At 33.3% G+C, this 24901-nt stretch overlaps 3 protein-coding genes across 8 annotated transcripts; all 3 read right to left on the bottom strand.

The window, feature by feature from the left end:
* Nucleotides 1-772: 772 nt before the first annotated feature.
* LOC130826650 (uncharacterized) lies at nt 773-2173 on the bottom strand. Its single transcript, XM_057692220.1, has 2 exons — nt 1361-2173; nt 773-1264 (listed from the first exon to the last, which is right to left on the bottom strand). The coding sequence occupies exons 1-2, from the start codon at nt 1706-1708 to the stop codon at nt 773-775; spliced, it is 840 nt and encodes a 279-aa protein (XP_057548203.1). The 5' UTR covers nt 1709-2173.
* A 5013-nt stretch (nt 2174-7186) lies between these two features.
* Nucleotides 7187-15189, bottom strand: LOC130827724 (uncharacterized). Of its 5 annotated transcripts, XR_009047241.1 has the most exons (6): nt 14290-15189; nt 13850-13953; nt 11053-12459; nt 8746-9026; nt 8183-8338; nt 7187-8066 (listed from the first exon to the last, which is right to left on the bottom strand). XR_009047241.1 is itself a non-coding variant. In XM_057693561.1 (3 exons), the coding sequence occupies exon 3, from the start codon at nt 11974-11976 to the stop codon at nt 11113-11115; it is 864 nt and encodes a 287-aa protein (XP_057549544.1). In that variant the 5' UTR covers nt 11977-12459; nt 13850-13953; nt 14290-15189; the 3' UTR covers nt 10984-11112. The 5 variants fall into 5 exon arrangements, 1 of the variants encoding a protein (XP_057549544.1); XR_009047238.1 differs by having other exon boundaries at nt 7187-8338; XR_009047240.1 differs by having other exon boundaries at nt 7187-8338; nt 8947-9026.
* Nucleotides 15190-15715: 526 nt separating this feature from the next.
* LOC130827725 (ubiquitin-conjugating enzyme E2 34-like) lies at nt 15716-24279 on the bottom strand. 2 transcript variants are annotated; one of them, XM_057693563.1, is made up of 11 exons: nt 24028-24279; nt 21309-21448; nt 21066-21197; nt 19137-19191; nt 18414-18452; nt 18208-18271; nt 18052-18113; nt 17928-17967; nt 17541-17568; nt 17257-17348; nt 15716-16197 (listed from the first exon to the last, which is right to left on the bottom strand). In XM_057693563.1, the coding sequence occupies exons 3-11, from the start codon at nt 21120-21122 to the stop codon at nt 15927-15929; spliced, it is 708 nt and encodes a 235-aa protein (XP_057549546.1). In that variant the 5' UTR covers nt 21123-21197; nt 21309-21448; nt 24028-24279; the 3' UTR covers nt 15716-15926. The 2 variants fall into 2 exon arrangements, with proteins under 2 accessions (XP_057549546.1, XP_057549545.1); XM_057693562.1 differs by having other exon boundaries at nt 24091-24279.
* Between the last annotated feature and the right edge of the window lie 622 nt (nt 24280-24901).

Raw genomic sequence — 24901 nt, 5'->3', positions numbered from 1 at the left:
CACTATAAATCTATAGTTAATTCTCCTTGCCATTATTTAATACTTACATCCAAACATAGGCTTAAAATTTTCTACATATTAATTTAAATCCTTCTAATGGTCCATATCATTGGCAATAGAGTTTTTATAATCTATAATCTCATTCTAGCCGTCTTTGTTGTTTTATGGTTGGCATTTTAAGCACATGGGTTTTGTTTTTTTGGTTTTGATTTCTAGTATTAGTATTAAGATTCTCTTAGGGTCCATTTGGTTCAGTGAGCAGGATTGGAATGGTATGGAACCCCATACTAGGATGGTATGGATTCAGAACCCCATACCAGACTAAAACTGTTTGGTTCAATCCTGTAATAGATATTCAATCCATTCACACTGTTTGGTTCAATTATGGAATGGATTCTCTGTCCAGTTTATATATATAGATACATACATACATTTATTAAACACACAAATACATACACACATATTATGTTGCAAATAGATAATTACCACTAATTAAAAAGTACTAGTTCAATACATTTTCACTCAAAATGGTGTCAATACATCTCCACACAAAAACATTCCAATATATGTTTTTGACAACCAAACACAAAGTCTAGATAATTTATGAGTTAAGCATTTTCATTAGATGACTTACCCAAGTTAGGATGAATGAGGTTGATTATAAACTCTTTCTTCCACTCATCATCCGGGCATTGGTAAAAGAGTGAGAGTTCACTTGGATTGGAGGCCAACCTCATGGAAGCTTCCATTACTTCAAATCTTGTCAACCCTTCTATGCGAAGCAATTCACTAACCAAATTTTTTTTTGATTTTTCTCAACTTCTTCACGAGCCATGATAGCTTGCTCATGTAGTTGTGTAGTAGAGAAGGCACTTGCAATGGTAGACATGTGCTTGTTCATCTCATTCATATGATTTGAAAAGCTAGAAGACATATTGTTAAAAGAAGAAGTTAAGTCCACAACCTCCGGCTTCTTTCTTTTCCTTCCTTGTTCATTTGGAGCCTTTTCTTTTTTGGCTTTCTTTGAAGAAGGTTCACTTGGAGTTGATTGTTTTGATTGGTTGACGGACTCATTATCATCAAATTCATCATCTTCATCACTACCACCCTTATCTAGTTCAATGGTCTTTTTCTCTTGATTGGCAACAGCTTCGACAAAAGTCTCAGATTGCACTCCAGTAGCTCGATCGGCACCAAAGATAACTGACAGTTGATCATAAAATGGAAAAGGAACATTCCATAATCCTTGAGCATTTCTGTGTTGCTGAAATTAAACAAGAATTGAATAAAAAAAAGATACGTCATTTAAAATATGTTATAATTTCTAACAAATATTAAACAAGTCAAAGTATTTGTGTACCTTACAAAATTCTTCATAAGATTGCCTTTCACAAACAATCATATTCTTTTCATTATCCCAAGAAAAACCAGAAGTGCGAAACATTTCAGTTAGCACATTATACTTATCCTTAAACCATTTGATTTTTGATTCAATATGGGGAATAGCTTTCAACCCACACCCGGGAAACTTCTCATTCAATTTCTCCTTTAACTTATTCTTGAAACCACCTTTGAAACTCCCATCAGCTTTCCATGAAGGATCGGCACTCATCTCCAACAAACCATTAATCAAACATTCTTCCTCAAATTTAGTCCATGATCGCTTATTTTTCCCTCTTCCACTTTGAACAAATTGACCAACATCCATCCTATACAACAATGATGTATTAAAAAAAAGATTACCAAATAAGGCTATTTTCTTATTTGCAAGATAAAATAAATAATCCAATTACACCATAAAAAATATTTCAACACCATAAAAAAAATTTATAGATTACAAAAAAAAAAAATTCGATTACATCATAAAAAGGAACACCCAAACATAAGTCCAAATAAACTAAACATTTATGTTTGGCTACTATGCCTAAGTCTCCAATTATTAAACATATTTTGTGCTAAGTTATTTCGATAAGTAGTCCAAGCATCCGTAGTAACTATTTGAGTAATCAACTCAACTTCATCATCTAGGCCCTCATCATCACTTTCACCTTCTTCACTATAGAAATCCCAATACATTGTGTAATCTGTTGGCATATGTTTTCGAATAAGATTGTGTAATAGTACACATGCTTGAACTATACGCCCATGAGTACGTATTGGAAAGAAGGATGGGGTCCTAAGAATACCCCACCTTCCTTTTAATAATCCAAAACATCTCTCAATAACAGCAATCAAAACCCATATGCACGTTAGCGTCCGTAACCCAATTGTCTCCACCAACTCATGAACACACATATTATCGTGTAATTAAAAAAAAAGCAAAAAAAAAAAAAAAAAAAACAAGCCTATATATCGACATATATCTACAGCAATCTCCATGAGATCTTGTTAAAAATCAGAAAAACATATATATCGACATATATAACAATTTACAAAGCAATCAAAAGATAACAAAATTGATAAATCTACAATTATATTGGACGAAAATTGAAAAAAAGAACCTGATGGTCGTTTGACTAAGTGCCGGAGATGATAGCCGTACCGGAGAAGAGAGCCGCCGCCGGGGAGAAAAAGGTAAGAAAGAAAAGGGCAGGGACTGGCCGGATTCCGTTGAGCCCAAAGGAGAGAAGGTTGGCAGCGAAAATAAGACCAGTAAAGAGATTGGGAGATTGTGGATCAGTTATGTTGTGGATCCGAGGGAGACCTTGGCCGACGCCAGAACAATGAGAAAACAGATAAGGCGTATAGAGGGAGGGATCGGTAACCGTCAAGAAGGAGTCGATATCGGAAAATTCAGGGTGAGAATGGGCGAAAAATGTGGGGACCCTTGGAATATGGCGGTGGTGGCAGTAGATGGGTGCGAGACACGGCAGAGAAAAGAAAAGAAAAAATAAGGGAGCAGGAAATCAACTAAGGTTGACCGGTGAGAGGTAGGTCTATATACTCTAAATGTTCAACATATACTTACTAGAAATGATGAAATAGAAAAATGGTAAAATAAAAATAATTAATAAATGAAATTATTTGCTAAATCTTTGCTAGAATACTTAGATGAAGTTTTATGATATTTCAAATCAAATGGTCATAAATCTTCATCTAGTACGTATTCCAATATAGATTTAGCGTCTAATATAGATTTAGTGTCTATATTAAGTATGAAAATTTATATTTATTAATTATTTTTTAATATATCGTTTTTCTGTTTTACTAACTGTTAATACCCGAATTAAACTTCATCTCTAAGGGTACAACTTTCTTTGACTACTTTATTTCATTTATGATATACTAGTATAGGACCCATGCAAAGCACGCATTTCTTAGCATAAACATCTATCAAAAATAAGATTTTAAAAATAATAGGGCAAATATGTATTAATATAGTTAAGTTCATTTTTTTTATTTAAAGTGTAATGATTAATATGTAACTAAAATTATAAGAGATAAGAAATTGAGATATTTAGGATTAATTAGTAATTGGTTAAGTTCATTTTCATTTATATGTATATTTGTTGATTTTTAAATCAAATTGTCAACTTGGCTATTAATTTGGTTTTTGCATTGCAGACAATTTATTTATATGCATTTGTGTTGTGTAAATTAAAGGTAGACTTGAAGATGGACAATTATAAATTCTTGATAATGTGTTTGTGAATTGCTTTAACATTATATAGAGATAATTTCATTTCATAAACTCTATGAACCCAAGGTACACTCCACCAGGGCAATTGGTAACACTAACATTTGTAAGATGATTATGATGACCATGATGCTAATTTGATGTTGATTTTGTCATTTGCTTTATTATTTTTACAAATGACTCAAGTTTGCTTCCATGGTAATTATATAATATGAATAATTTATCATTACTTTTGAAGATTGAGCTTAATTTTGGGTTTTTTTTTTTTTTTTTAATATTGATGCATAGGAAGTCTCTAATCTGGTCTCTCAGAGTGCTTGCAATAGAGAAGAACAATGATTTACAACTTGAACTTGCTAATGTGGCGAGGCTTCTGTTGGTTGCAATTGAATCAAAGAGGTAGTGCTGTGATTGGTTAAATGGGGCGAGGCGAGCTGCTACTGACTCAACTATTAGCTGTGGCGGCTTCAATGGACTTGTCGATGACCTCGTTGCTACACTGATTAGTTGAGCTGACTAAATTACAAATATTTAAATGTTCCAAGTAATATTGTTGGTTCTTTATTTTCTTGAAGCTTTTAATTTCTTCATGAAAGCGCAAGCCTCAAAGAGGCTTAACAAAGAAAAACAAATGAAAATTATAATGCAAAATGAACACAAGTGTTTATGAGGTATCTTGAATACCTCTCCCTCAAATATAGTTTATTATAATGAATTCAACAGTTACAAATATAATAAACCTCCCTTATCTTGAGAACAATCTCTCAAGATCACAAATACTAAAGCAAAGTAAGAACACTCTCAAGTTTCTAACAATGCAATAGCCCTCTCAACAATATGTGTGTTTGTGGTGTTTTTTACTATGAGTGATGAATCCTATTTATAGGCAAAATATTCATCACTCTTAGTATTCCCTCATAAATCACCATAAATTCACATTTAACAACTCAATACACATCCTAATTAACTATGACAATAAACATTGCAATAAACAATAGAGTAATGCACCACATAATTGCATAGTCACTTCATATTCTGACCAAAACAGAATCCAAAGTAGTCTGTTGATCTTCCTGTTGCTTTGATCAAACAACTCTCATCAACCGTTCCAAACCTTAAACCATCCATATTCGACACATCTTTATCGACCCCCCTCTAAAGTACAAGACAAAGCATGTTCGATTAAATGTTTAAAGTTAACGTCGTTATTAAGATTATTGGCACTTGCTTTAACACTTCAAATTAGTATGAAGAGTATCTTTAATTAAAATCTATAATTCCTTTAAATGTTCAAATAACATGACGTTAATAATGGAACAAAATACAAACATTTGAATGCAGATTGTGATAATTTAAATAAACGTTTTATGAGTTTTATAGTTGAATTTCTTGTTTAATTTTTTTCTTTAGAATTCGAACAACTATTTATAAAACGAAGCTTGCAGTTAGATGCAGATACTAATCTGTCTTCTTGCTGATTTATTACATTTCTTATCAAAGATTTGAAATTTATAGGCTTTACTCATTCATCCATACCTAATTTGGGTGGCAATTTGAGCTTGGTTTTAGGTTTTTTGTTTGCTAATCACCTATGAATTTGACATGGGTATGTATTTATTTGAAGCTTTATGAAGAACATCCAATGCGAACAGAGGCATCACTCTACTTGCACTTGTATGGAAGTCAAATGCACAATACTTATTTTACTAAAGCGTTAAATTGCATTTCTTATACAAGTGTCGAAATTTTCTTGTCTAAAACTACTTTGTGCTTGTATTAACGTGAAAAAAAGATTTTATTTTGTTAACTTATTTGTTTTGTGATATATATTCAGTTTTAATTTGTTGTGTTGTATTTTTTAAGTATCTAGTATTAATGGTGAGTATGATTCAACATTATGTACGTTTTAATTATCTATTTTATTTGTTTATTGTGGTGGTAAAGATTAGTTGTTATGTGGGTGGTTGTCGTAATTGTTAGACGTGGGAGTGAGGGTGATGTGTGTGTGTGCGCTTGTGTGTGTGAGGGGGGTTAGGTAAAATTTGGGTTGGTTTGGGTGTGACTCATTGTTGGGGTGTGTATGGATGCATAGGGTCTGGTGCTACTACTAGGTGTGACTCATGTCAATCATATTTTTTTTGATATTTTTATATCTTTTTTTAGGATTAAAAAACTTGTGAACATAATTATTAATTGAAGGCAATACATTAATTTTTAAAAATGACAACATATTATATTATTTACCTTGCTTTTTTAGCTCTATTGATGTAATAATAATAATAATAATAATAATAATAATAAATTTTGTGCTAAAATAATTTAAAAATAAGTTACCATCTACATTACCTACACTTATATATGTGGAAAAACGAGGAATAAAACAATAAACTCTAATAAATTTTCCCATGCTTATAAGTGAGGAAAATATCTCCACGCTTATGAGTGGTTGGAGATGCATTTGCCACGCACATAAGCATGGTTAAGCCCATATTTAAACGTGGGGAATGAATTTAGACTCACATGTAAGTGTGGGAGGATGCAACTTTTTTTAGTAATATATACAGCTCCAGTCTTGTCCTTCATACCTTTACAACACATTGACATTCTAATATTTGCATTCGTATTATTGTCAATAGAAATTTGTAATATAACATGATGAAATTCAAAAGTGTAATTAGGGAGACCGCGTGCTACGCACGCAGCCTCACAACTAGTCATAATAAAGATGAACCTTAATTTTCATGTAAATTTGAAATAAATAAGGGTAATTTTAAAAAAAAAATCAAAACTAAACTTTTGAAAATTTTAATTTCGAAAACAAGCATCTTCTTTTTAGACCTGAGATTAGGTATTTATTCATTGTTAGTAACAACAAAGAAAAGAAAATTTAGTCAAACAGTTAGTTCCATGTTTTTGACAATGAACGAGTACTCTTTATAGTTTGTTTTTTGTTTTTTTGCTAAAATATGTAATTAAAAAAAGAAAAACAAAAAATATGGTCCAACAACCTGGGAAGACCCAGCACCATCATGGGGGTACATCAAGTCCATTGCATCCAAATGAACGTTAGAAGAAGTAGGAGATGACCTTGGCACGTCCCTTACGGTATGAGTAGTTGGTTGTGCCGGTTCAGCTGCTTTAATTGATCTAAAAAATGGCCCTTCGCTTTGCAGCTCCAATTGCCCTCAAGCCCTTAATTAACTTAGGTTTTTGTCTTTGCTAAGCAATTATACCAAACAACTTCTCTAAATTTACATTACGCATATCAAGGTTGAAACTACTAAGGAAATGACGTAAGTATAACCTATGATGGGCATGAGGTGGTTGTTATTTTGGCTCCTCCATATTAGCTAAAATGTCTGAATGGCTATGAAAAATAGCACATAAACTCATCCTCTGTGTCACGTGCTTACGAATACAAGCCATAAACCAAGACCATGCGGCAACGCATTACTTCTCTACCAAGGCAAATGCAAGTGGAAAGATTTCTTTGTCACCATCTTGGACAATAATAGTCATAATGCATAAAATTTTCAACCTCATAAAATAAAAATAAGAAAAATTGTATATTTAATTTAGAGAAATTTCACGTGTTGACCTGAGTTTTTGGCTTTTCCACGTGGTAGATAATAAATCAACGTAGTTAATCACAGAGACCTTAATTGATAGGTCTTGGGCAATACAGTTTATAATCAAATTGTTAATCACTGAAGATGTCAAAGGAAAGTGTCTAGGTAAAACATTGTCACTACCCAAAACACAAAACCCACACTTTCCCTTATACGTTACAATGTGCTATGAAGATGAATAAGAATTTAAACTAGCCCGTAATTTCCAAAAACATCCCCTTTTACACTTCAATGAAATGACAGTTTGGTTGGAAGTCTTTATTCTATACTCAACATTTCAACGAATATGATACAATCTAACAGCTTCAACCACAGATTCCTTATTATCAAACATTATATCCTCTTGGAACCTCTTCTTCGGTGAAAGTTGTGTCACAAGCCCAAAACCTTCAAGAGTTGTCCCCAAATGTTCATCTAAAGGGGGAACTAGAGCATAAGATGTAGGGACAACGATTGTAGGAATGTTACCTTGGGTCTTTTGAAATCCACCTTGTTTTCATCCTTCAACAAGATAACAAAGGACTATACCAGCACAGCACCAAAGGGAACATGTAAAAAGTCATCAATTAGGCATCTTCTCTTCCTATCTTTTCATCAACAAAATCATATAAGATCAGCAAGGTCGTATCGCATCGTATCAGCCGCGTTGTCAAGATTTTGAAAAACAATGAACTGAAATTTCTCGCATTGTTAAGGTGTAAAAATAACTGCGTTTTGGCTGTATCAAGGGATATCTTTTGGCTTTGATCGATATTTAGGTGTTACGATAAACGCATCACCGTTCCGTAACCGCATTTTTACTTAATGAATTCAGCCGCCACAGAGATCAAAAACAAAAAAAAAGTTCAACCCACTCAGATATATATTACAAAAGATACACAAAATGCTGTATGTAAGAAATTTATGTAGAACATACTTCCATCCATCTTAAAACGAATAGCATCCTTTGAAATTCTTCATTTTGCATCAAACTCAGTAGATGCCTCTTTCTCTGGACAATAATTTAATCTATATCATCAGGGATTGTGCTATCTCCACAGCTAAAACCCATTTCAGCACCAAATCTGACCACCTGGAGCAGCATAAATACAAGTCATCAACTTATTTCATACTCTTCTAAAAACACACATTCAAGTTTAAACCGACGATGCTAAAGCCTATCCTAACATCAAAATAAATCTTTAGGTTACAATAACAATGGGGAGGAAATAAGTAACATTACCAATTATAAGAAGAATAAATTTATAATCAAAACCCAAATAATCCATCATATCATAGAGCAATGCAACATAATCACACCAAATAACAAACAAATTTAGTTAATTCCAAAACTTTTAATCTCAAAAACAAAGTGGGAACAAAAATGCTGAAAGATACACCAAAATCCACGTGACATGAAAATGAAGCATCGATCTAATTATGTAGGAAACATTCAATTGACAAATGTAGACTCGGTTCTGATTAGGTTGTAATACCTACCATTGAGCAGCACAAAGTTGACGAAAGCATTGGCCAATTTGCACCGAATAGGACCCAAGGATTAGGCCAATGAATCTAAGAATCCAATCAAGATGATTGGATGCATGAATTTAGTGGACCCTCCAATGGATATTGCATCAAAATGAAAGGATATAAACCGGTCTACCAATCATGGATAAAAACTCAGTTGAGTTCACTCACCAAGAAGCTCTTATCTCCACGCACTTAATTAGGACTTTACGCACCTTAATCTTCACAGGATCTTGCTATTACCCCCTTTGCTTCACTCACAAAGAAAGAACACAAATTAGGATATAGCAACTTATCAATCCCCTTAAAAGATAACAGCTCTTTCTAGAATTTTAATCTCTTAGAATGTATTTATTAAACATCAAAAGCTGAATTACAAATGATCCTTTGACCTCCTTATAAAAGAGAGCATATGAGTCGTGCTTGGAAGCCCATGACAACACTAATGTGGCTTTACATTACTATAGCCCATGTAACCAGCTTACGACAGACTCCTAACAACCTAGAGTTATTTAAAAAACTAAAAGACACAACGCAACGCATTTACATGTTATCATCTACACTACTGATTCCTCTTGTACTACTTGTACCAAAGATTGACATGATGCTACTTCCATCAGAGCGAACCAGTAGCTCTCAACTCACAGAGGTGCATTGAATCAACAGATTGTTCACAATAAATCCTTATAGCACATTGTAAATTCTGATCTGTACAGACCAACAGGTCCTGCACAGACCCTGCCAAAACTATTGTTGTTACATTACACCAGCAGTACCCCATCTTAGTCATGCGATCTCAACAAGATTCTGAATTGAACTAGCTGATGAACAGATCTTATACACAAATGTGCAGCTGCTTGACTGATTAGCTGAGTGCACAGATCACTACACTGCTACCCAAATATCCAGTCACAACACTTCTTTTGATTGAATTATGACCAGAGCCAAGTACACTAGGTTCAGTCCCTCCTAGAAAATATTTGACCTCAATTCTAAGTCCCCATGAATGGGTGTTGACCCAACAATCAACTCTTGACTATAACTTAACCGCTGCTCTCAAATGACCTGTGCTAGCTGATCTTGTCTCGAGGGTTCCTACCAGCACATCTGCTCCATATGTAACCAAACTATCAGGTCTAAATTTGACAATGAAATAAGTCTATATATTTATTCTAATCTGCCTTAACTGCACAGCCACTAACAAAGAGATAAAAGAACTGAGAATGTCACTAAATCCATTAACATATAGAGAAGCTAACCCCAAATATTGTCAGTAGCTCTTTTAAGCATTCATGTGTTTCACATATGGTGTTCTGTACGTCCAAAGAAACATAAATTGAATGCCTTCAAATATAGTAAAGAGTTCAAGAGCATTTGACAAAGTTCTCTGGGCAACTAAATAGAGAATATATGTTCAAGTCTAATCCCATCCCATAAGCCTTCTAAGGATAAAGGCATTGGCATTCAACGAATCCCAGTAATCATCCATATTGCACAAAGCCACAATATGTTTTCGAGAGGCTTTCCGAGTTCTCACTCTTGCACCGAAATGAATGAATTCAGACGATAATGGAGCTCGGTCATCTCACCGCATACTACAAAATGAGCTTCACTAGGTAAATAACCGTGATATATATAAATTATAAATTACTGGTATGTAACACTATGCCATAGGTCTATCATTTGTGTAACTTTGTTTTAGTTTTTTATTTGATTATTATATTAATTTTATTTTTGTCTATAACCGTGATTGACTAAGATTTTAGACCACAAGATTTACCTCTTTCAGGCCTTATCCCCATCACTGAAGTTCAAGAAAAGAACATATATTCGGGTTTGATGTTTGTATTGCTATAGATATAGCTAGAGAGCTAGCTTTAATTTGTAAAATTACAAATTCAATAAGTCGGGGTCTATTTCTTATACTCTACAAGATTGTGCCAAATTAAAGTCATCCAACTTCAATATCACCGATAAAAGATCATTTATGTACACCATATTTCTAATGAGTTTATATACTATCCAATCAAGCTAATTTATTTCCTCAATCATAGAGTGCAAAAAGTATAAAAATCATAAATTACAACTAATTTCAGACATAGAGAGTAGCATAGTTAGAGCAGCTAAATATTCTTACTAACAATCTTAGCTGGAGGCATAAACTTTATCAGCATAATCAATGTAATAAGAAATCAGTCTAAAACAAACTCATCAGAAAAGCAATATATAAAAAATAGCCATATTTAAAATCATGATAAAACAAAGGTTTCAGCTTACACTTTCTTTGTATAATCAATACATAATTGTATGCAATTGCATTCCTTAAACAAGAATACATCAAAACCCTAATTTTCCACCATTATCATCATCACTAAACTCATAACTACCATCACCTTGCAAACTCATATCATACACATCATCTCCACCATTAGAACTACTTCTAAATTCCCATACTTGTTCTGAGTTCCTTCTTCTATCATAAGAACGACCCTTGCTCTTAGAAGAAGAGTTCATCTTTCTTCTTCCTTCCTTCAAACCCAACAAATTCTCATCTTTTTTACCACCGCCATTATCCAATTTCTTCCCATTTCTATCCTTAAGGCTTCGATTAATACTCGATTTTTCACCTTTACCTTCATCAATCTGACCATAAGGCTTAATACTATGAACAACCCCTTTAGGGAAAAACCTAGAATAAGGCAAATTACCATCAGGAGTATGAAAAATCTGAGGCCCATCATTCTCAGACCACAAATCAAAACCACCAGGTTTCTGAAATCGGTCAGCTAAAACCTTAAGTTGTTCGTCAGCAGAAACAGAGAAAAGTGAAGAAGAAGTTTTAAGAGCATCCTTTTGAACAACTTCCCATGGACGTTCAAGATTTGAAACAACAGCTTTAAGTTCAGCTCGTTTACGCATTTCGTAGATTTGACGTTCACGAGCTAAACGAGCTTTAAGGAGTTGTTTGGCTTTCCTGGCTTGCATTCTTTTCCATTGCCATTTTGAAACGCCTCCTGGGAAAGTTCTAGGACCGCCACCCATACGGATGATGCTGAACGGAGGAAGGTGGTTGTGGATTAAAGAGAGGGAAGAGAGTTTGGGGAGGAGAGAGAGTGTGGAGATTGCATTAATGGAGGAGAGATAGTGGGATGGTTTTGGGTTTGGAGTGGAAAGAGTAAATTTTGTGGGAAGCATTTGCATTTTTCTGACAAGTATTGTGTGTTTTTAGAGCTGTTCAAAACAAACCCGACCCGAAAATCCGACCCGGAACCGAAAATTATCCGACCCGAAAAATGTAAGTTTTTTAGGTTTACCGAACCGCAATTACCCGAACCGATACTTCACTCGAACCGTTTAATAACCGAAAAGGGCAAAATCGAAGTCGAACTGCAACCGAATTTTATAACCGACATATAAACCTTAACCGATGTTACCCGAACTGAACAGTGATCGACCCGAGTCAAATCCGACCCGAATTATGCACGTAACCGAATGCAACCTGACTAAAACCGATTAAGATCGAATTGTTTTTAACCCGAACTGATACAAACCCGAATCGATTATTAATCGAACTGTTATGAACCCGAACTGATACCAACCCGAACCGATTGTTAATCGAACTGTTATAAATCCGAATCACAGCTCTCCTTGATCCATCATCAACAAATTTGTTTCTTCGTGATACTGTGAAAATTGTGTCCGATAGAAGCAAAAACATTTACGTTAGAATATTCAGATCCAATATATGATTGTGAATTGTGAAGCAAAAACCATAGTGGTATGACCAATAACAAAGAAAATTATGCTAATGAAAAAAGATTTTGGTCCATTTGATAAAGCTAACTAAAAACACCAGAACAGGGGTTCAACAGATGAACAACTTACAAAAACTTGACAGTTGCAACCATTTCAACATAGGAACAACATATGAACAACTTACAAGGGGCCATTTGATAAAGCTAACCATGAATATCAGCCTTTTTCTATACAAAAACTTACAATTTCAACCCAAACAAGAAAACAGATGCAAAAGTACAGCGACATTTGGAGATTTATAGTTGAAGTTTTGAACAATGAGAACCATGAAGACAAACTATATTAAAGATTACTAATACAATGAAAAAATTTAGTCAAAATATTCAAAATCAATTTACACAAAGAACGAACAAAAAATTCCATGACAAAATTACATGAACAAAAATTACAAAAAATCAATTTCCAACATAACCAAATATGCTTAGTTCAGATTTGAATGAATATGCTTGAGATCAATCCTGTGTTGAGCAACCAAATATGAACACAAACAGTGCATTGGTGCATTCTGAAGTCAAACAGTATGTAATCCAGATTGGTTATTCAATTTGATTGTTCAATTCATCAGCATATGAAGAATCGAATTGACAGTTGAACAGTTCAACCCAAACTTACAATTTCATGTAGTCTATGATAAACACTGATGATAAAATTGAAGTTATGAACAATGAGAACCATGAAGACAAACTATATTAAAGATTACTAATACAATGAAAAAATTTAGTCAAAAATATTCAAAATCAATTCACACAAAGAACGAACAAAAAATTCCATGACAAAATTACATGAACAAAAATTACAAAAAATCAATTTCCAACATAACCAAATATGCTTAGTTCAGATTTGAATGAATATGCTTGAGATCAATCCTGTGTTAAGCAACCAAATATGAACACAAACTGTGCATTGGTGCATTCTGAAGTTAAACAGCATGTAATCCAGATTGGTTATTCAATTTGATTGTTCAATTCATCAGCATAGCAAGTACATACAGATTATAAGTTGCAGCCATTAACTAGTATCAATACATACAGATTATAAGAGCAAGAGTCAGCAACAGCTCAGCAGGTCTGTGCAGCAACAACAATGTTTGTTCATTACGGTTCATACAGAAATTGAACTAACCTTCATACAGAAGAGGATTGAACTAGCAACTCAATGAATATAACTAGCAACACAATGAATATAACTAGCAACACAATTCATACAGAAGAGAATTGAACTAAATATAACTTTCAAAGACAATAGCATCAGCCCTTACCTTCCTTCACCAAATTTAATCAAGTTCACAGCCCCCTCATCAATGCCTATGTATACACTCCCTTTCACAAGCATACATGGAAGATCAATCCTATCCGAAAGTACCTGGTACAAATTTTATGAAAAGGCTATCGTCAAAACTCAGAGCAATTTACTCAAAGCAAAACTCAAAATTCAAAGCAATTTACTCAAAGCAAAACTCATCATTCATCTCAATCCCATCCCTAAAAAATCTATGATAAAATAAAATTCAGCCCATTACAAAATTAGAACTCAAATGCAAATCAAAGTTAGATCAAAAGGAAGAAGGAGATTTACAGTAGAACTTGGTGCCTAATTCCAATTACCAGCTCATTTTGAAAGATAAAGAATGCCAAATTGCTACTAACAGATACAATTGCTACGGTACAGAGAAAAAGAAAAAAAACAAGAACTTCATACCTACGGTATTACAGGCTGCCGGAGATGAACGTGTTCTACCCGCCGGATTGGAGGAGAACAGATGGTATTGTAAGAGGGCCGCCGGTTTCAGTGAGAGGATGAAGAAGAGAGAGTTGATTTAGGGTTTATTTGGGCGGGATTTGGGAATGTGAATGTCTGTTAAAGCCATTTTGCTTCTTCTTCAAAGCTTCCTTTTTTTTCATTCAAATGAAAAGATAAAATCAACCAATAAAAACCCCAAAACGTTGAACATGAAGATCAACTTGAATACAGAACTGATTACGAAATAAAGTTGAAGATGAAAATAAACCCAAAAAAAATTGTTTACAAAACTGGTAAGATGAAGATGAAGAAAAAACCCTTAAAAACTGATACGAAATGGAGCAGGAAAAATGAAACTGATTAAAAAGGAATGATCAACAGAAGTAAAAACCCCTAAAGATAAAACAGTGAACCTGATTTAGGGTTTATAAGAGGGAGGGAGAAATGAGTGATATTGAGGGAAGAAGGGGTTTTGAGGCAGAAGTAAGATTGATTAATCTTATGGAAAGAAAGGTGAGGATGAGCATCTAAAATCCGTAAATAATAAAGGGGTTAGAGTTTTGGTAATTCTATTTATGGAGGGGTAATTATTGAATTTAATTATTTAGCCATTTGGGAAAAAAGTTTATTGAGTTATTAAATGTAGATAATAGGTAGTGGAAATTAAAGTAATTAAAGTAAAAGTATATAATTGATAATGATATGTGGGATATGAATAAAATAAGGGTAAAATAGAGAATTACATAGTTGTCTTTTGTCAAAAAGGGTAATATAGCGAGTAATATGAAACATCTATAAATAGAAAGTATTACAAGTAATTTAAAACGAAAAAAATATGTGATTTTTTTATTTTTTATTTTTTATGTCAACGTCTCATCAATCATTTATTTCAATTTGATTGCTTCTTCCTTTATTTACTTCATATTTCAACTGGATTACCTCTTCTTTTATTAATCTTATTACACAAACAAAAAATTTTGAATAAAACATCAAAATTGAATTAAGACTCAGTTATTGTTGTATAATCTTCCCATGAGTCCTAGCTCTACCACCAATATCATTACTCGCTCTCTATTATAATTTATTCTTTTCCAGGTTGTTTCCAATTAATTTTAATAGTAAACTTTTCACCTATTGAACCTTCAAATCTAAATCATAGTCTTTTTATAATGTACTTCCTCCGTTCTGAAACACTTGCTACTGATGGTGACATGTTCAATGGAGAAATGTCACTATCAATAGCAAGTATAATGAAACAGATAAAGTATATACAGTATATTTAATTCAAATTGCCCAAAGTGCATTCACAATATAAAGTTCTCTGTTTCTTTTCTCATTCCTAAAATGCAAAATAATAACATAAAACTCAATGTAGCATCAAACATGAGACGGGCAACAACTTATGCAGCAATTCCAAATAAAGAAATAAATGAATCACAATCACAAGCAGAAAAACATCCCATTGACTGTACAAGTTGTAGATACATCTTAAGGTAATGAAACGCCATAAATGGCAGATTCTGGATTTATAATTTGATCAACTCACATATAAATTTTCAAACTCGCTTAACCAGAATATAGATTGAGGAATGAAATCAATGTTCAAGCAAAGGTAAACTCATAACTAAACCAAATATTGAGAGGAGCAACAACAGCATCCAAGTCGGGATGGATTGCCTCCCATTATTTCTCCTGTCACCATTTTCTACGTTCGCTGCTGTTTCTAGCCTGTTATTATTGGATGTCTCCGATTTAAAAGGCGATGATTCATCTTGTGGGGGCACTAACGATGCCTGTGACTGAGCTTGCTCACGTTGCTGATTGTACTTTTCAACATACTCTGGGAACAATTTCCTGAAAGTAGGGCTAGAAAACAGACATGTTTCAGAGACCATGCAAGAGGAACAGCCAAACTGAACTAATGAGGTGCTCCTTCCATCCCATTTGATTTGCATCTCTTTGAAAGAGGTGTAAATATCAACTTATAGTTGGTAAATCGAATGGGGTCAAGAAATGAGTGGGTGAGATTAAAATAGTGAATGAATTTGTGGGTGAAAATAAAAAAAAATTGTGAGAACCACTACTATAATAGGAAAGGGTGCAGAGCAGTGTAACATAATTCGTCAGTTAATTCGCTTTTTGAATTCGTGATTCGCTCAAAATGACCCTAAAATAGCCCAAAACCAACAATAATTCGCTATTTTTGATTCGCGATTGATATTAATGAAACATGTGACAGTGGGACTGCAGAGTAACTAGGACAATCCAAAATAGAAATTAGGTGCTAATCAAATAGGAAGAGGTACCTATCATACTTGACAGGAAATCATTCGAAGATATGATGTATGCAATTTATGTTTGGTTTGGCGAAAAATATTAGCCTTAGAAAACAGTTTTACATGATAACTATTTTCCAATAAAAATGTAATTCTTCATCACCATCATCATACCCGATATATTCCGCTTATAAAAACTATGATCAGGGTCTAGAGAGGAATGGAAAACGGCAAACCACACCCATAAAAGAAGATGCGGACAAAGACTCGGCTCGAAAAATAATTAATAATTAATTTTCTTTTATTTGACTTGAAGGAAAAACGGGTATTCAACAAAATGTTTTCCCTCAAAAGAAACACCCTCAAGAAATAAGAGATATAACATGTCTTTTACAATTTCATTTTGCACAGGCTAACTGGTCTTGCAACTCCTGGCAACTTCGGACCAAGGTCTTATTTGAGAATTGGAAGAAAAGATAAAAACAGACACAAATAATAAGTTTGATGCAGTCTTCTGAAAGGACATGTGTGACTTTGGGAAACATAACACAGAACAATAGTCCGCGTGCACGACGATATACAGATCAGAATATATTTTCAGACTGTTACAACTGACAACGAAAATAGACACAAGAATGATGACACTTACATCTTACAATTGAAAGCAAGTGAAGCCTTTGCTAAACGTTGTTTTTCCTCAGCAGTTGTTGAGACACTTCCTGTAGTAGGACTTTTATCCAACTGCAAGACGAAAAAGAGACACAAGCAAACATATGTATTACATTAACTGCATAATCTCACTGGCTAACTTAGTTTTATAAGACACACAAGTCTAAACCAAAGGCCTGAAAGTACAAATGGTAGAGCAGAGTTTTACAGATAATGGTTTAATAATCACAAAATTTCAAGTCCAACTTGAAAGTATTAACTTACCATAAATGAGAGTAGCCCAGTAAGTATGCTGCATTCAAAACGAAGAGTAGTCAGTCTCTAGCAATAAAGTACAAACTGGACCTCGAGAATGTGCAACTTTCTCTCAGATAGCAGTTAAAAAGGAAAAATAATGATAAATTACCAAGTAAAATGCAACTGAGCAAACAAGATTAATGGAATTTCACTACTTCAATGCAATTGCACAGATTAAAAACATTGACAAACCAGTGAAGTTATTTGTACATAGAACAAAAAAAACCACAAAAATAGTTGTGTTTCAAAATTGTCAAAACTCATAGTCCAAAATTCTACCAAAATTTCACCTCAACAGAAAACCAATCTAAAACCTTGTGCGTTGAGAAAAACTATTCATACACAACCTCATACCTTGATACTGACCACATTGGATTCCAACTCTCCGGATGAACTGCCAATAAATAAATGAGATGGTTCTAAAACTATAATCAATAGAAAAAAAGAACTAGCTTCAATGAAGTTGAAACAAACTTACAATCACTCATAGACAAACATATCTTCGTATCAGTCATAAACCGTCCATTAGGAGTCGTCATCCTGCTCATACGGAAACATTTGAAAGTGAAGTGACGAATCTACATGCCAGGATGATTACTAAAAATACATTAGTTCAGTAAAGCAACTCAGGTACCTGATAGATGGTGGCTTAAATGGATATTCTGGTGGAAATGAGATCCTCCCATAATAAAACCCACCTTGACAAACAATTTGAACATTATAAGAAAATTTCATCAGCAGAACGAAGGTGACACAACACACAAGCAATGATTGAGTCACAACTGTAAACAAGAGTAACAGGAATGCAGGAAAAAATGAAGTCATTACAAGAAGACTAACCAGCAAAAGGTGTTCCTTCACTTCCCTCGAATATATAATCTGAAATTGTGATCAAGGTCAAAGACCAAAATAAATAATGAATACAGGATAGGACCAAAAAACAGATAAAGGCCAACTCAATATACTAATTTTAATATAATTAGAGGTTAATACGAAATAATAATCTATTATCATCAAAATTTAAAGGCACAACTATTTAAAAGAGGACATGACACAAAAGTAGGAAAATCCAATCTTATGTTCACAGACATAAAAGTGTAAAACCTACATCTAGGAGAAGTGTTATAAAAAATGCTGTGCACTTGCACCTTTCTCAAACTTCCAATCAACTTCGAATGGGACCTAGTCCTAGACTGATCTCAATACCCCAAACATAAACTATTTTTTTCCAATTTTCTCGGGCAACTAAAAAAATTGATTCGATACCAAAAGAAATAAAGTAGCAATTACAAATAATTAATGATACACAGTACACACAAGCAACAAATCACAAACCAGTGAGCTACAACACCATCACTATAACGTCTATAAGAACCTCCTCCACCTTACATTTCTAGTTTCCACATTGTTTTCTACACATTTGCACCACTGTCCCATATAATAGTGAGACGCAACACAAAGTACACTAAACTACTAAAGATAAAAAGGTTTACATATAAGTGACTATATGAGGGCAACTCAGTTTTAATCAAGTGAAAGAAAAACAAAAGACAAAAAACTTACACCATTCAAGAATATTATTTGGTGAGGGGCGAGCAATTATATTAGGTACTGGCTCCTGCAAGTTCCAAACAGGTAAGAAACTCATTTCAGTGAATGATGTCAAGATTCAGACACAGGAGCCAAAATAGGCTAACATAAATGTAAGAAATTTCATTCTTCCAATAAATTCAAATGAAAAGAAGGCCTGATAAGAGATTGTTCATTTCATCTTCAATTTTCTGAACTGAAATTCTATATCTTTTATTAAATACTAATAGAGAATAAGAGGCTGAATTTTCAAAAAAACATATAGCTAGTGAATTTTGTAAAGGACTCATTAAATCATGTGCACTTTTTATTTATGTAAGTCGCAAATGATGATTGCTATTAAGGGAGGGTAAAGTTATCTAACCCACGAAACCTCCCCTAGGTGGGAGCCACTAAATTGTATTGGGGTTAGAATATGTTGCATTGCTAGTGAACTGGGTAAGATTGCTCCGTGATAAGTGTAAGAGTGTACACGCAGTAAAACACAAATGATTATATCATAACAGTAGGATGCATGAAATTCATTCTCCGCAGGAACTCCACAGTTGTCAATCAACGCTACAGTGACAGAAAGAAATCAAGTCATGAAACTTATTTCTCCAAATGATAACACCTGCTACTAAGAACACTAAGAACCTTATTGCGAAGTATTTACTCTCTAAAATATATCCTTTCTAGTCCAAATAAACTCAGACTAAGGAAGAACTCTTGATTTGGGAAAAGAGAGAGAGGGACAGCCAAAAGTCACAGGCTCACAGCAAATAACTGCATTGCATGCAGGCACGAGTGAACGAGTAAAGAGATCCATAAATCAAGGCCGTCTTGGGCATTTTAGTGGCCCTCAGCGAAACTAATTTGTGGGCCCTTAAGAAATGAATGTGTGTCTGACTATTTTTTTATTTATGGTTGATAAAATATTATATTTTTCAAAGGACAAAGCTCTAATTTGTAAAAGTAAACTAGTTAATTGAGAAAACTACAAAAAAAAAAAAGAAAAGAAAAAAAATCAAAAATACTAATTGTCTAGTACTTATTAAATGTTTCTCACTTGAAATATAAAAATGTTATACGATATTCACTAGTATACTACCGGCCATAACTTAAAAGAAGATTAACAAAAAATAAATAGCCACCAACTATCGAAATATTAGCAAAAAGCGATAAACTACTTAAATATGTAATTAAATCCTACAATTAGACCAAAAACACAAATGTAAGATATGAAGCAATAGCAAACAACTAATTGAAGAAATTAAATTATCTTATATCGCTTACGCTTACAAGAATATAAAAAAAAAATAAATAAATAAATAAAAAAAAAACAGTTTTTCATATACATAAACAAAAAAATAACGAGCGCGCTAAAATCAGGTCCTAAGCGGTAGCTAAAAAAATTAACATTAATAATTGCGCTAGAATTGAAACAAATGAAAAAAGTAACAAATGGTTAAAATTATAAATAAAAGTTGAACAAAAAAACCAATATATAAGATGTAAAAGACTATAAAAAAAAAAAAAAAAAAAAAGAAATGTAGACAAAAGAAATTTAAATATATAAGAAAATCAAAAAAGGAAAGAAAAATTGTAGACAAGATGAATTGAACCAGGGACCTAGGAAATAACATGCTAATAGCTTTGCCGTCGAGGACACTGCTAATTAGCTCTCACAATAACTGTATGACAGCTCTATAAACAGAAAATAAGAAGCCCCAATAAGGAATCCCGGTGCAGGAGCTCCGGCTGCTCCTGCTTGTGGCCGGCTCTGCCACAAATGATAAGAGAAGAGTGATGGTTGATAGACAAATCCACCATGATACACATCATACACATTGCAAATAAAACAGCAAATAAAAAAGTGACTAGTTATTGACCCCAAGAGAAAGAACAAAGGAAACAACATACTTTACAGAGTGCTCTAAACTCTTTTTGAAGACGCTTAACACAAGCTTTTTCAGCCATCAAAGATCTTCGAATGCAACCCTCAAACTGGTCCCTTTTTTGACGGTTAAATTAGTCCTTAGCTACCAAATGAAACTGTAGGAAATAACAGAAAATTCCTTTGGTTAGAATAGACAGCACTTCCAAATCTACAATTTCAACAAAAACAATGAAAAATCAAGAATTGATCCTCATAATATGCATTACCTCAAGATATAACTAAGATAAAGCACTGCACAATGCTTCACTCTTGTTTTTATGAAAACTCAACCACTTTGTGCCGGTAAGAGATCACCTAAATAATGGAGACCAACAATGCCAAAGCCTTACAACCATACAGGAGGCACCTACATAATGAAGTTATGATTAAATCCTAGAGAATCCAATATGAAAAATGCATCAAAAGAACCATCATCGCTAGTGGTAGATAAGAGTTTATAGAAGTTTAATAAAATCATCAACCCATATATACAATTTGTAAATATAAACAGCATTTGCATACAAGAGACTCAAAATTATATATAGAAAAGAATATAGTTCTTGAGTAGCCTATTGGGAATTGCATATTCATGACAACATGAGACACGCCAAAGGCATTATAAAAAGCATCAGAACACGACAGGCAATTTGCATTTTTCAAACGTCAAGGCTTATAAGTTCAATTCAACAACAAAAATCATTACACATCAATTTATTCTTAAAAAAACAGTTTCTCAAAACCATAACGAATTGTAGGGCATTATGATAACACTGTGCAAATCATCTTGTCTCCACACCACATTATTGCTATAGTGCTAATACATCAACACACAACTCAAGCACCCTTGCATGAAGCAACAATCTAACAAACTAAAAACCCTTTTTTGGTACATACATGCGTACTTATAAGCTATCAGAGTTTTTTCATCCCCAAAGAATAGGAATAAAAAAGGTGCGGAAAATATACAAATTCTCCTCACGAGATGCCTTTCTCTATAATACCCACAATCAACAATTCACTCCTCTCTCACGTATCACTCACAAAAACATGGTATACCGTCTCCATGATAATTCACTCACTCATCACTTATCACTCCTCTCTCGCACATCTCACTTTCAAATAACATGACAATGCATATTATGGAGATGCCTTTCTCTATAATACCCACAATCAACAATTCATTCCTCTCTCACGTATCACTCACAAAAACATGGTATACCATCTCCATGATAATTCACTCACTCATCACTTATCACTCCTCTCTCACACATCTCACTTTCAAATAACATGACAATACATATTATGGAGAAAAATCTCCCCCCCCCCCCCCACCCACCCCCACACACACCCACGCGAACCAAACTTTTAATGACTAAACAATGTCCTTGTTTCATAAAACTGAATCGGAATTCTTGAATTATGATCCCAAACTATAACGGCTGGCAAATAAACTTACACAACAAAGCGTATGCATAAGCAAGGTTGTAAGCCAGTTGAGTAAATGTCTTGTCCTGAATTAGCATGTAATTTATGATGGTTAGTTATAACTAGGAAAGGACTATGATGAAAAACATAAAAATTTTAAGTGTTAAGCATCCCTGGTGGTTTATATAGTCCTGAGAAAGTTGAATAAAAATAGCTATATAAGAGAAAATATGATATCATCAAAAAACATAGAATTCACAGCAAGCAAAACAAAAATTCTAGGCACTCAATAAGTGTAGTCAATGACTACATATAAACCTGATATCTTCACTCATATCTTATGTAACTAAATTTCTCACTAGACAATTACTTCCATAAAGTATGTTGAATTTAGAGAATGTAATAGGAAAAAAAGATACAATAATGTCAACAATGTCAAAGCCTTAATCCAAAGAGGCAAAAACAAATCAGCATTGCTAACTAAGATAATTCGATCCCATCTAATATATACTCCTATAATACTATATTATTCTAATTTACAAATAACAGGTAAAAATAAAACCTAAAAGCATTACAAAAACAAGAATTTAAACCTCATTAAGATTTCACAAAAGAAAAGGTTAAGAATGTTATACTAGAAGTATGGAGATTTGTACGTCGGATGTAAATTCATAGGCTAACTTTTCACAGCCTAAGCACTATGTGCTGTTACAGGAATGGCTCATATAGCTATTGTGCAACTGAAACAATCTCTAAGCCTATGAGAATGTGAATGTGAGTAAGAATATAAGCATTACTGAACAGAAAACCCCTTTAAGGAAAAAAAATCAAATGATGAAATAGCCCAAATGAGAACTATATTACCAAAAACGCAAGTCTTTGTAATATTAGTGGTTCCACAGACCCCAAGCATACTTAAGGTTAAAACGCAAGACAGTAAAAACCAAAGAACGCTAGGTTAAGTACTCCTCTTTTAATTTGCATAAGCTTACTGGTGCATTTTATTCCCAGATCAAAATTCCTCTTTCAATTGCGTGTCAACAATAGATACGAACAGGCATCAATTATTAAGTACTCCTCAATTTCAATAAAACAGGAGAAATAAAAAAAATATTAAAAAATAAAGATAATCAGAGTCTCGTCAGAGTTGAAGCTGAGTAGTGAGTACCACTCTCCCAAATAAATGTCTTAATGTTGGATTCTCATCTATCCCTCCCCTCGCAACACCCTTCCCTCTAATCCAAAAATTTTCAAAAAAATTATATGCAAAAAGTATCACCACATCAGTCATGACCATATCAAATCAGACAAATAAATATATGTATGACCATATCGAATCACCAAAACCCTAGTAGTAAATAATAGACAACAATCTACAAACAAAAAATGGAGAAGACGATGACATAATGATTGAATTCAAGGCAAAACAAAAGAATCAAAAAACCCTAGAAATCACGAATTCAAATTAGAAAATAATGATAGAAAGCGAAGGATGAAAATCAATTGAAAGAGTTAAAATACCGTAATTATAATAACGATTCCATCGTGGATCCAAATGGAACGAACGCTATCAAATTCACTTACCTCCAAAATTTCGGTTATCTCTCTCCTCAATCCTCATCAGCAGTTGTAGAAGTGGAAATAAGCAAATCCATGTGATGTGCGAGTGCCCCTGTTCGCTCTAATTTTTCCCTTCTTTTTCACCCGTCGAATGCGATCCTGATCCTTTTTAGTTCACAATCGCGATAAATCTTCGTCGTGGTCAGAGTTACTGTATCCAGGGACAAAAGAGTCCTTTGACTCGAGATTTATTGAGAAATATAAAATAAAAAAGGAGTATTATTTGTAAAAAGGAAAAAAAAAATTACCTAAAATAATTTTAATTTTTTTATGATTTTTTTATAATAATTCTACTTATTGATTAACTATGAATAATATGAACTTTATAAGGTATTTACCTAGAGCAAATTCGAGTAACCGAATAACCTGTTCTAGTAAGTTTTATTTTCAAAAAAAAGATAAATTAAAATAAATGTAAAAAAATATGTTAAACTCTTTTAGAATTTTTTATGTAAATTTTTAAAATTCTTCTCTAACTTAATATTAACTTTAGTTTACTTTTTGGTACATTACCTATTATAGCAGGTCATCCGAATACTTAAGTTTACTCTAGGCAAATACCCAATAAAATTGGACTTTTTCAAAATTAATCAATAGTTGGAATTATTATAAGAAAATCATAAAAAAAATTAAATTATTTTAGGTAATTTTTTCTATAAAAAATTAATGATATCACCAAATAAATATTAAATTTAGGGAAAGATAAATTAATCAGGTTAATATAATACATAATATATTTTGTTATAATAACACCATCTGAGGACTTAATTTAAAA

This window comes from Amaranthus tricolor, chromosome 11, assembly GCF_026212465.1.
Source record: "Amaranthus tricolor cultivar Red isolate AtriRed21 chromosome 11, ASM2621246v1, whole genome shotgun sequence".
In the NCBI taxonomy this organism is placed as follows: domain Eukaryota; kingdom Viridiplantae; phylum Streptophyta; class Magnoliopsida; order Caryophyllales; family Amaranthaceae; genus Amaranthus; species Amaranthus tricolor.
Note: the sequence above shows the minus strand (reverse complement) of the source record. Positions and strands in the feature narration are given on the sequence as shown.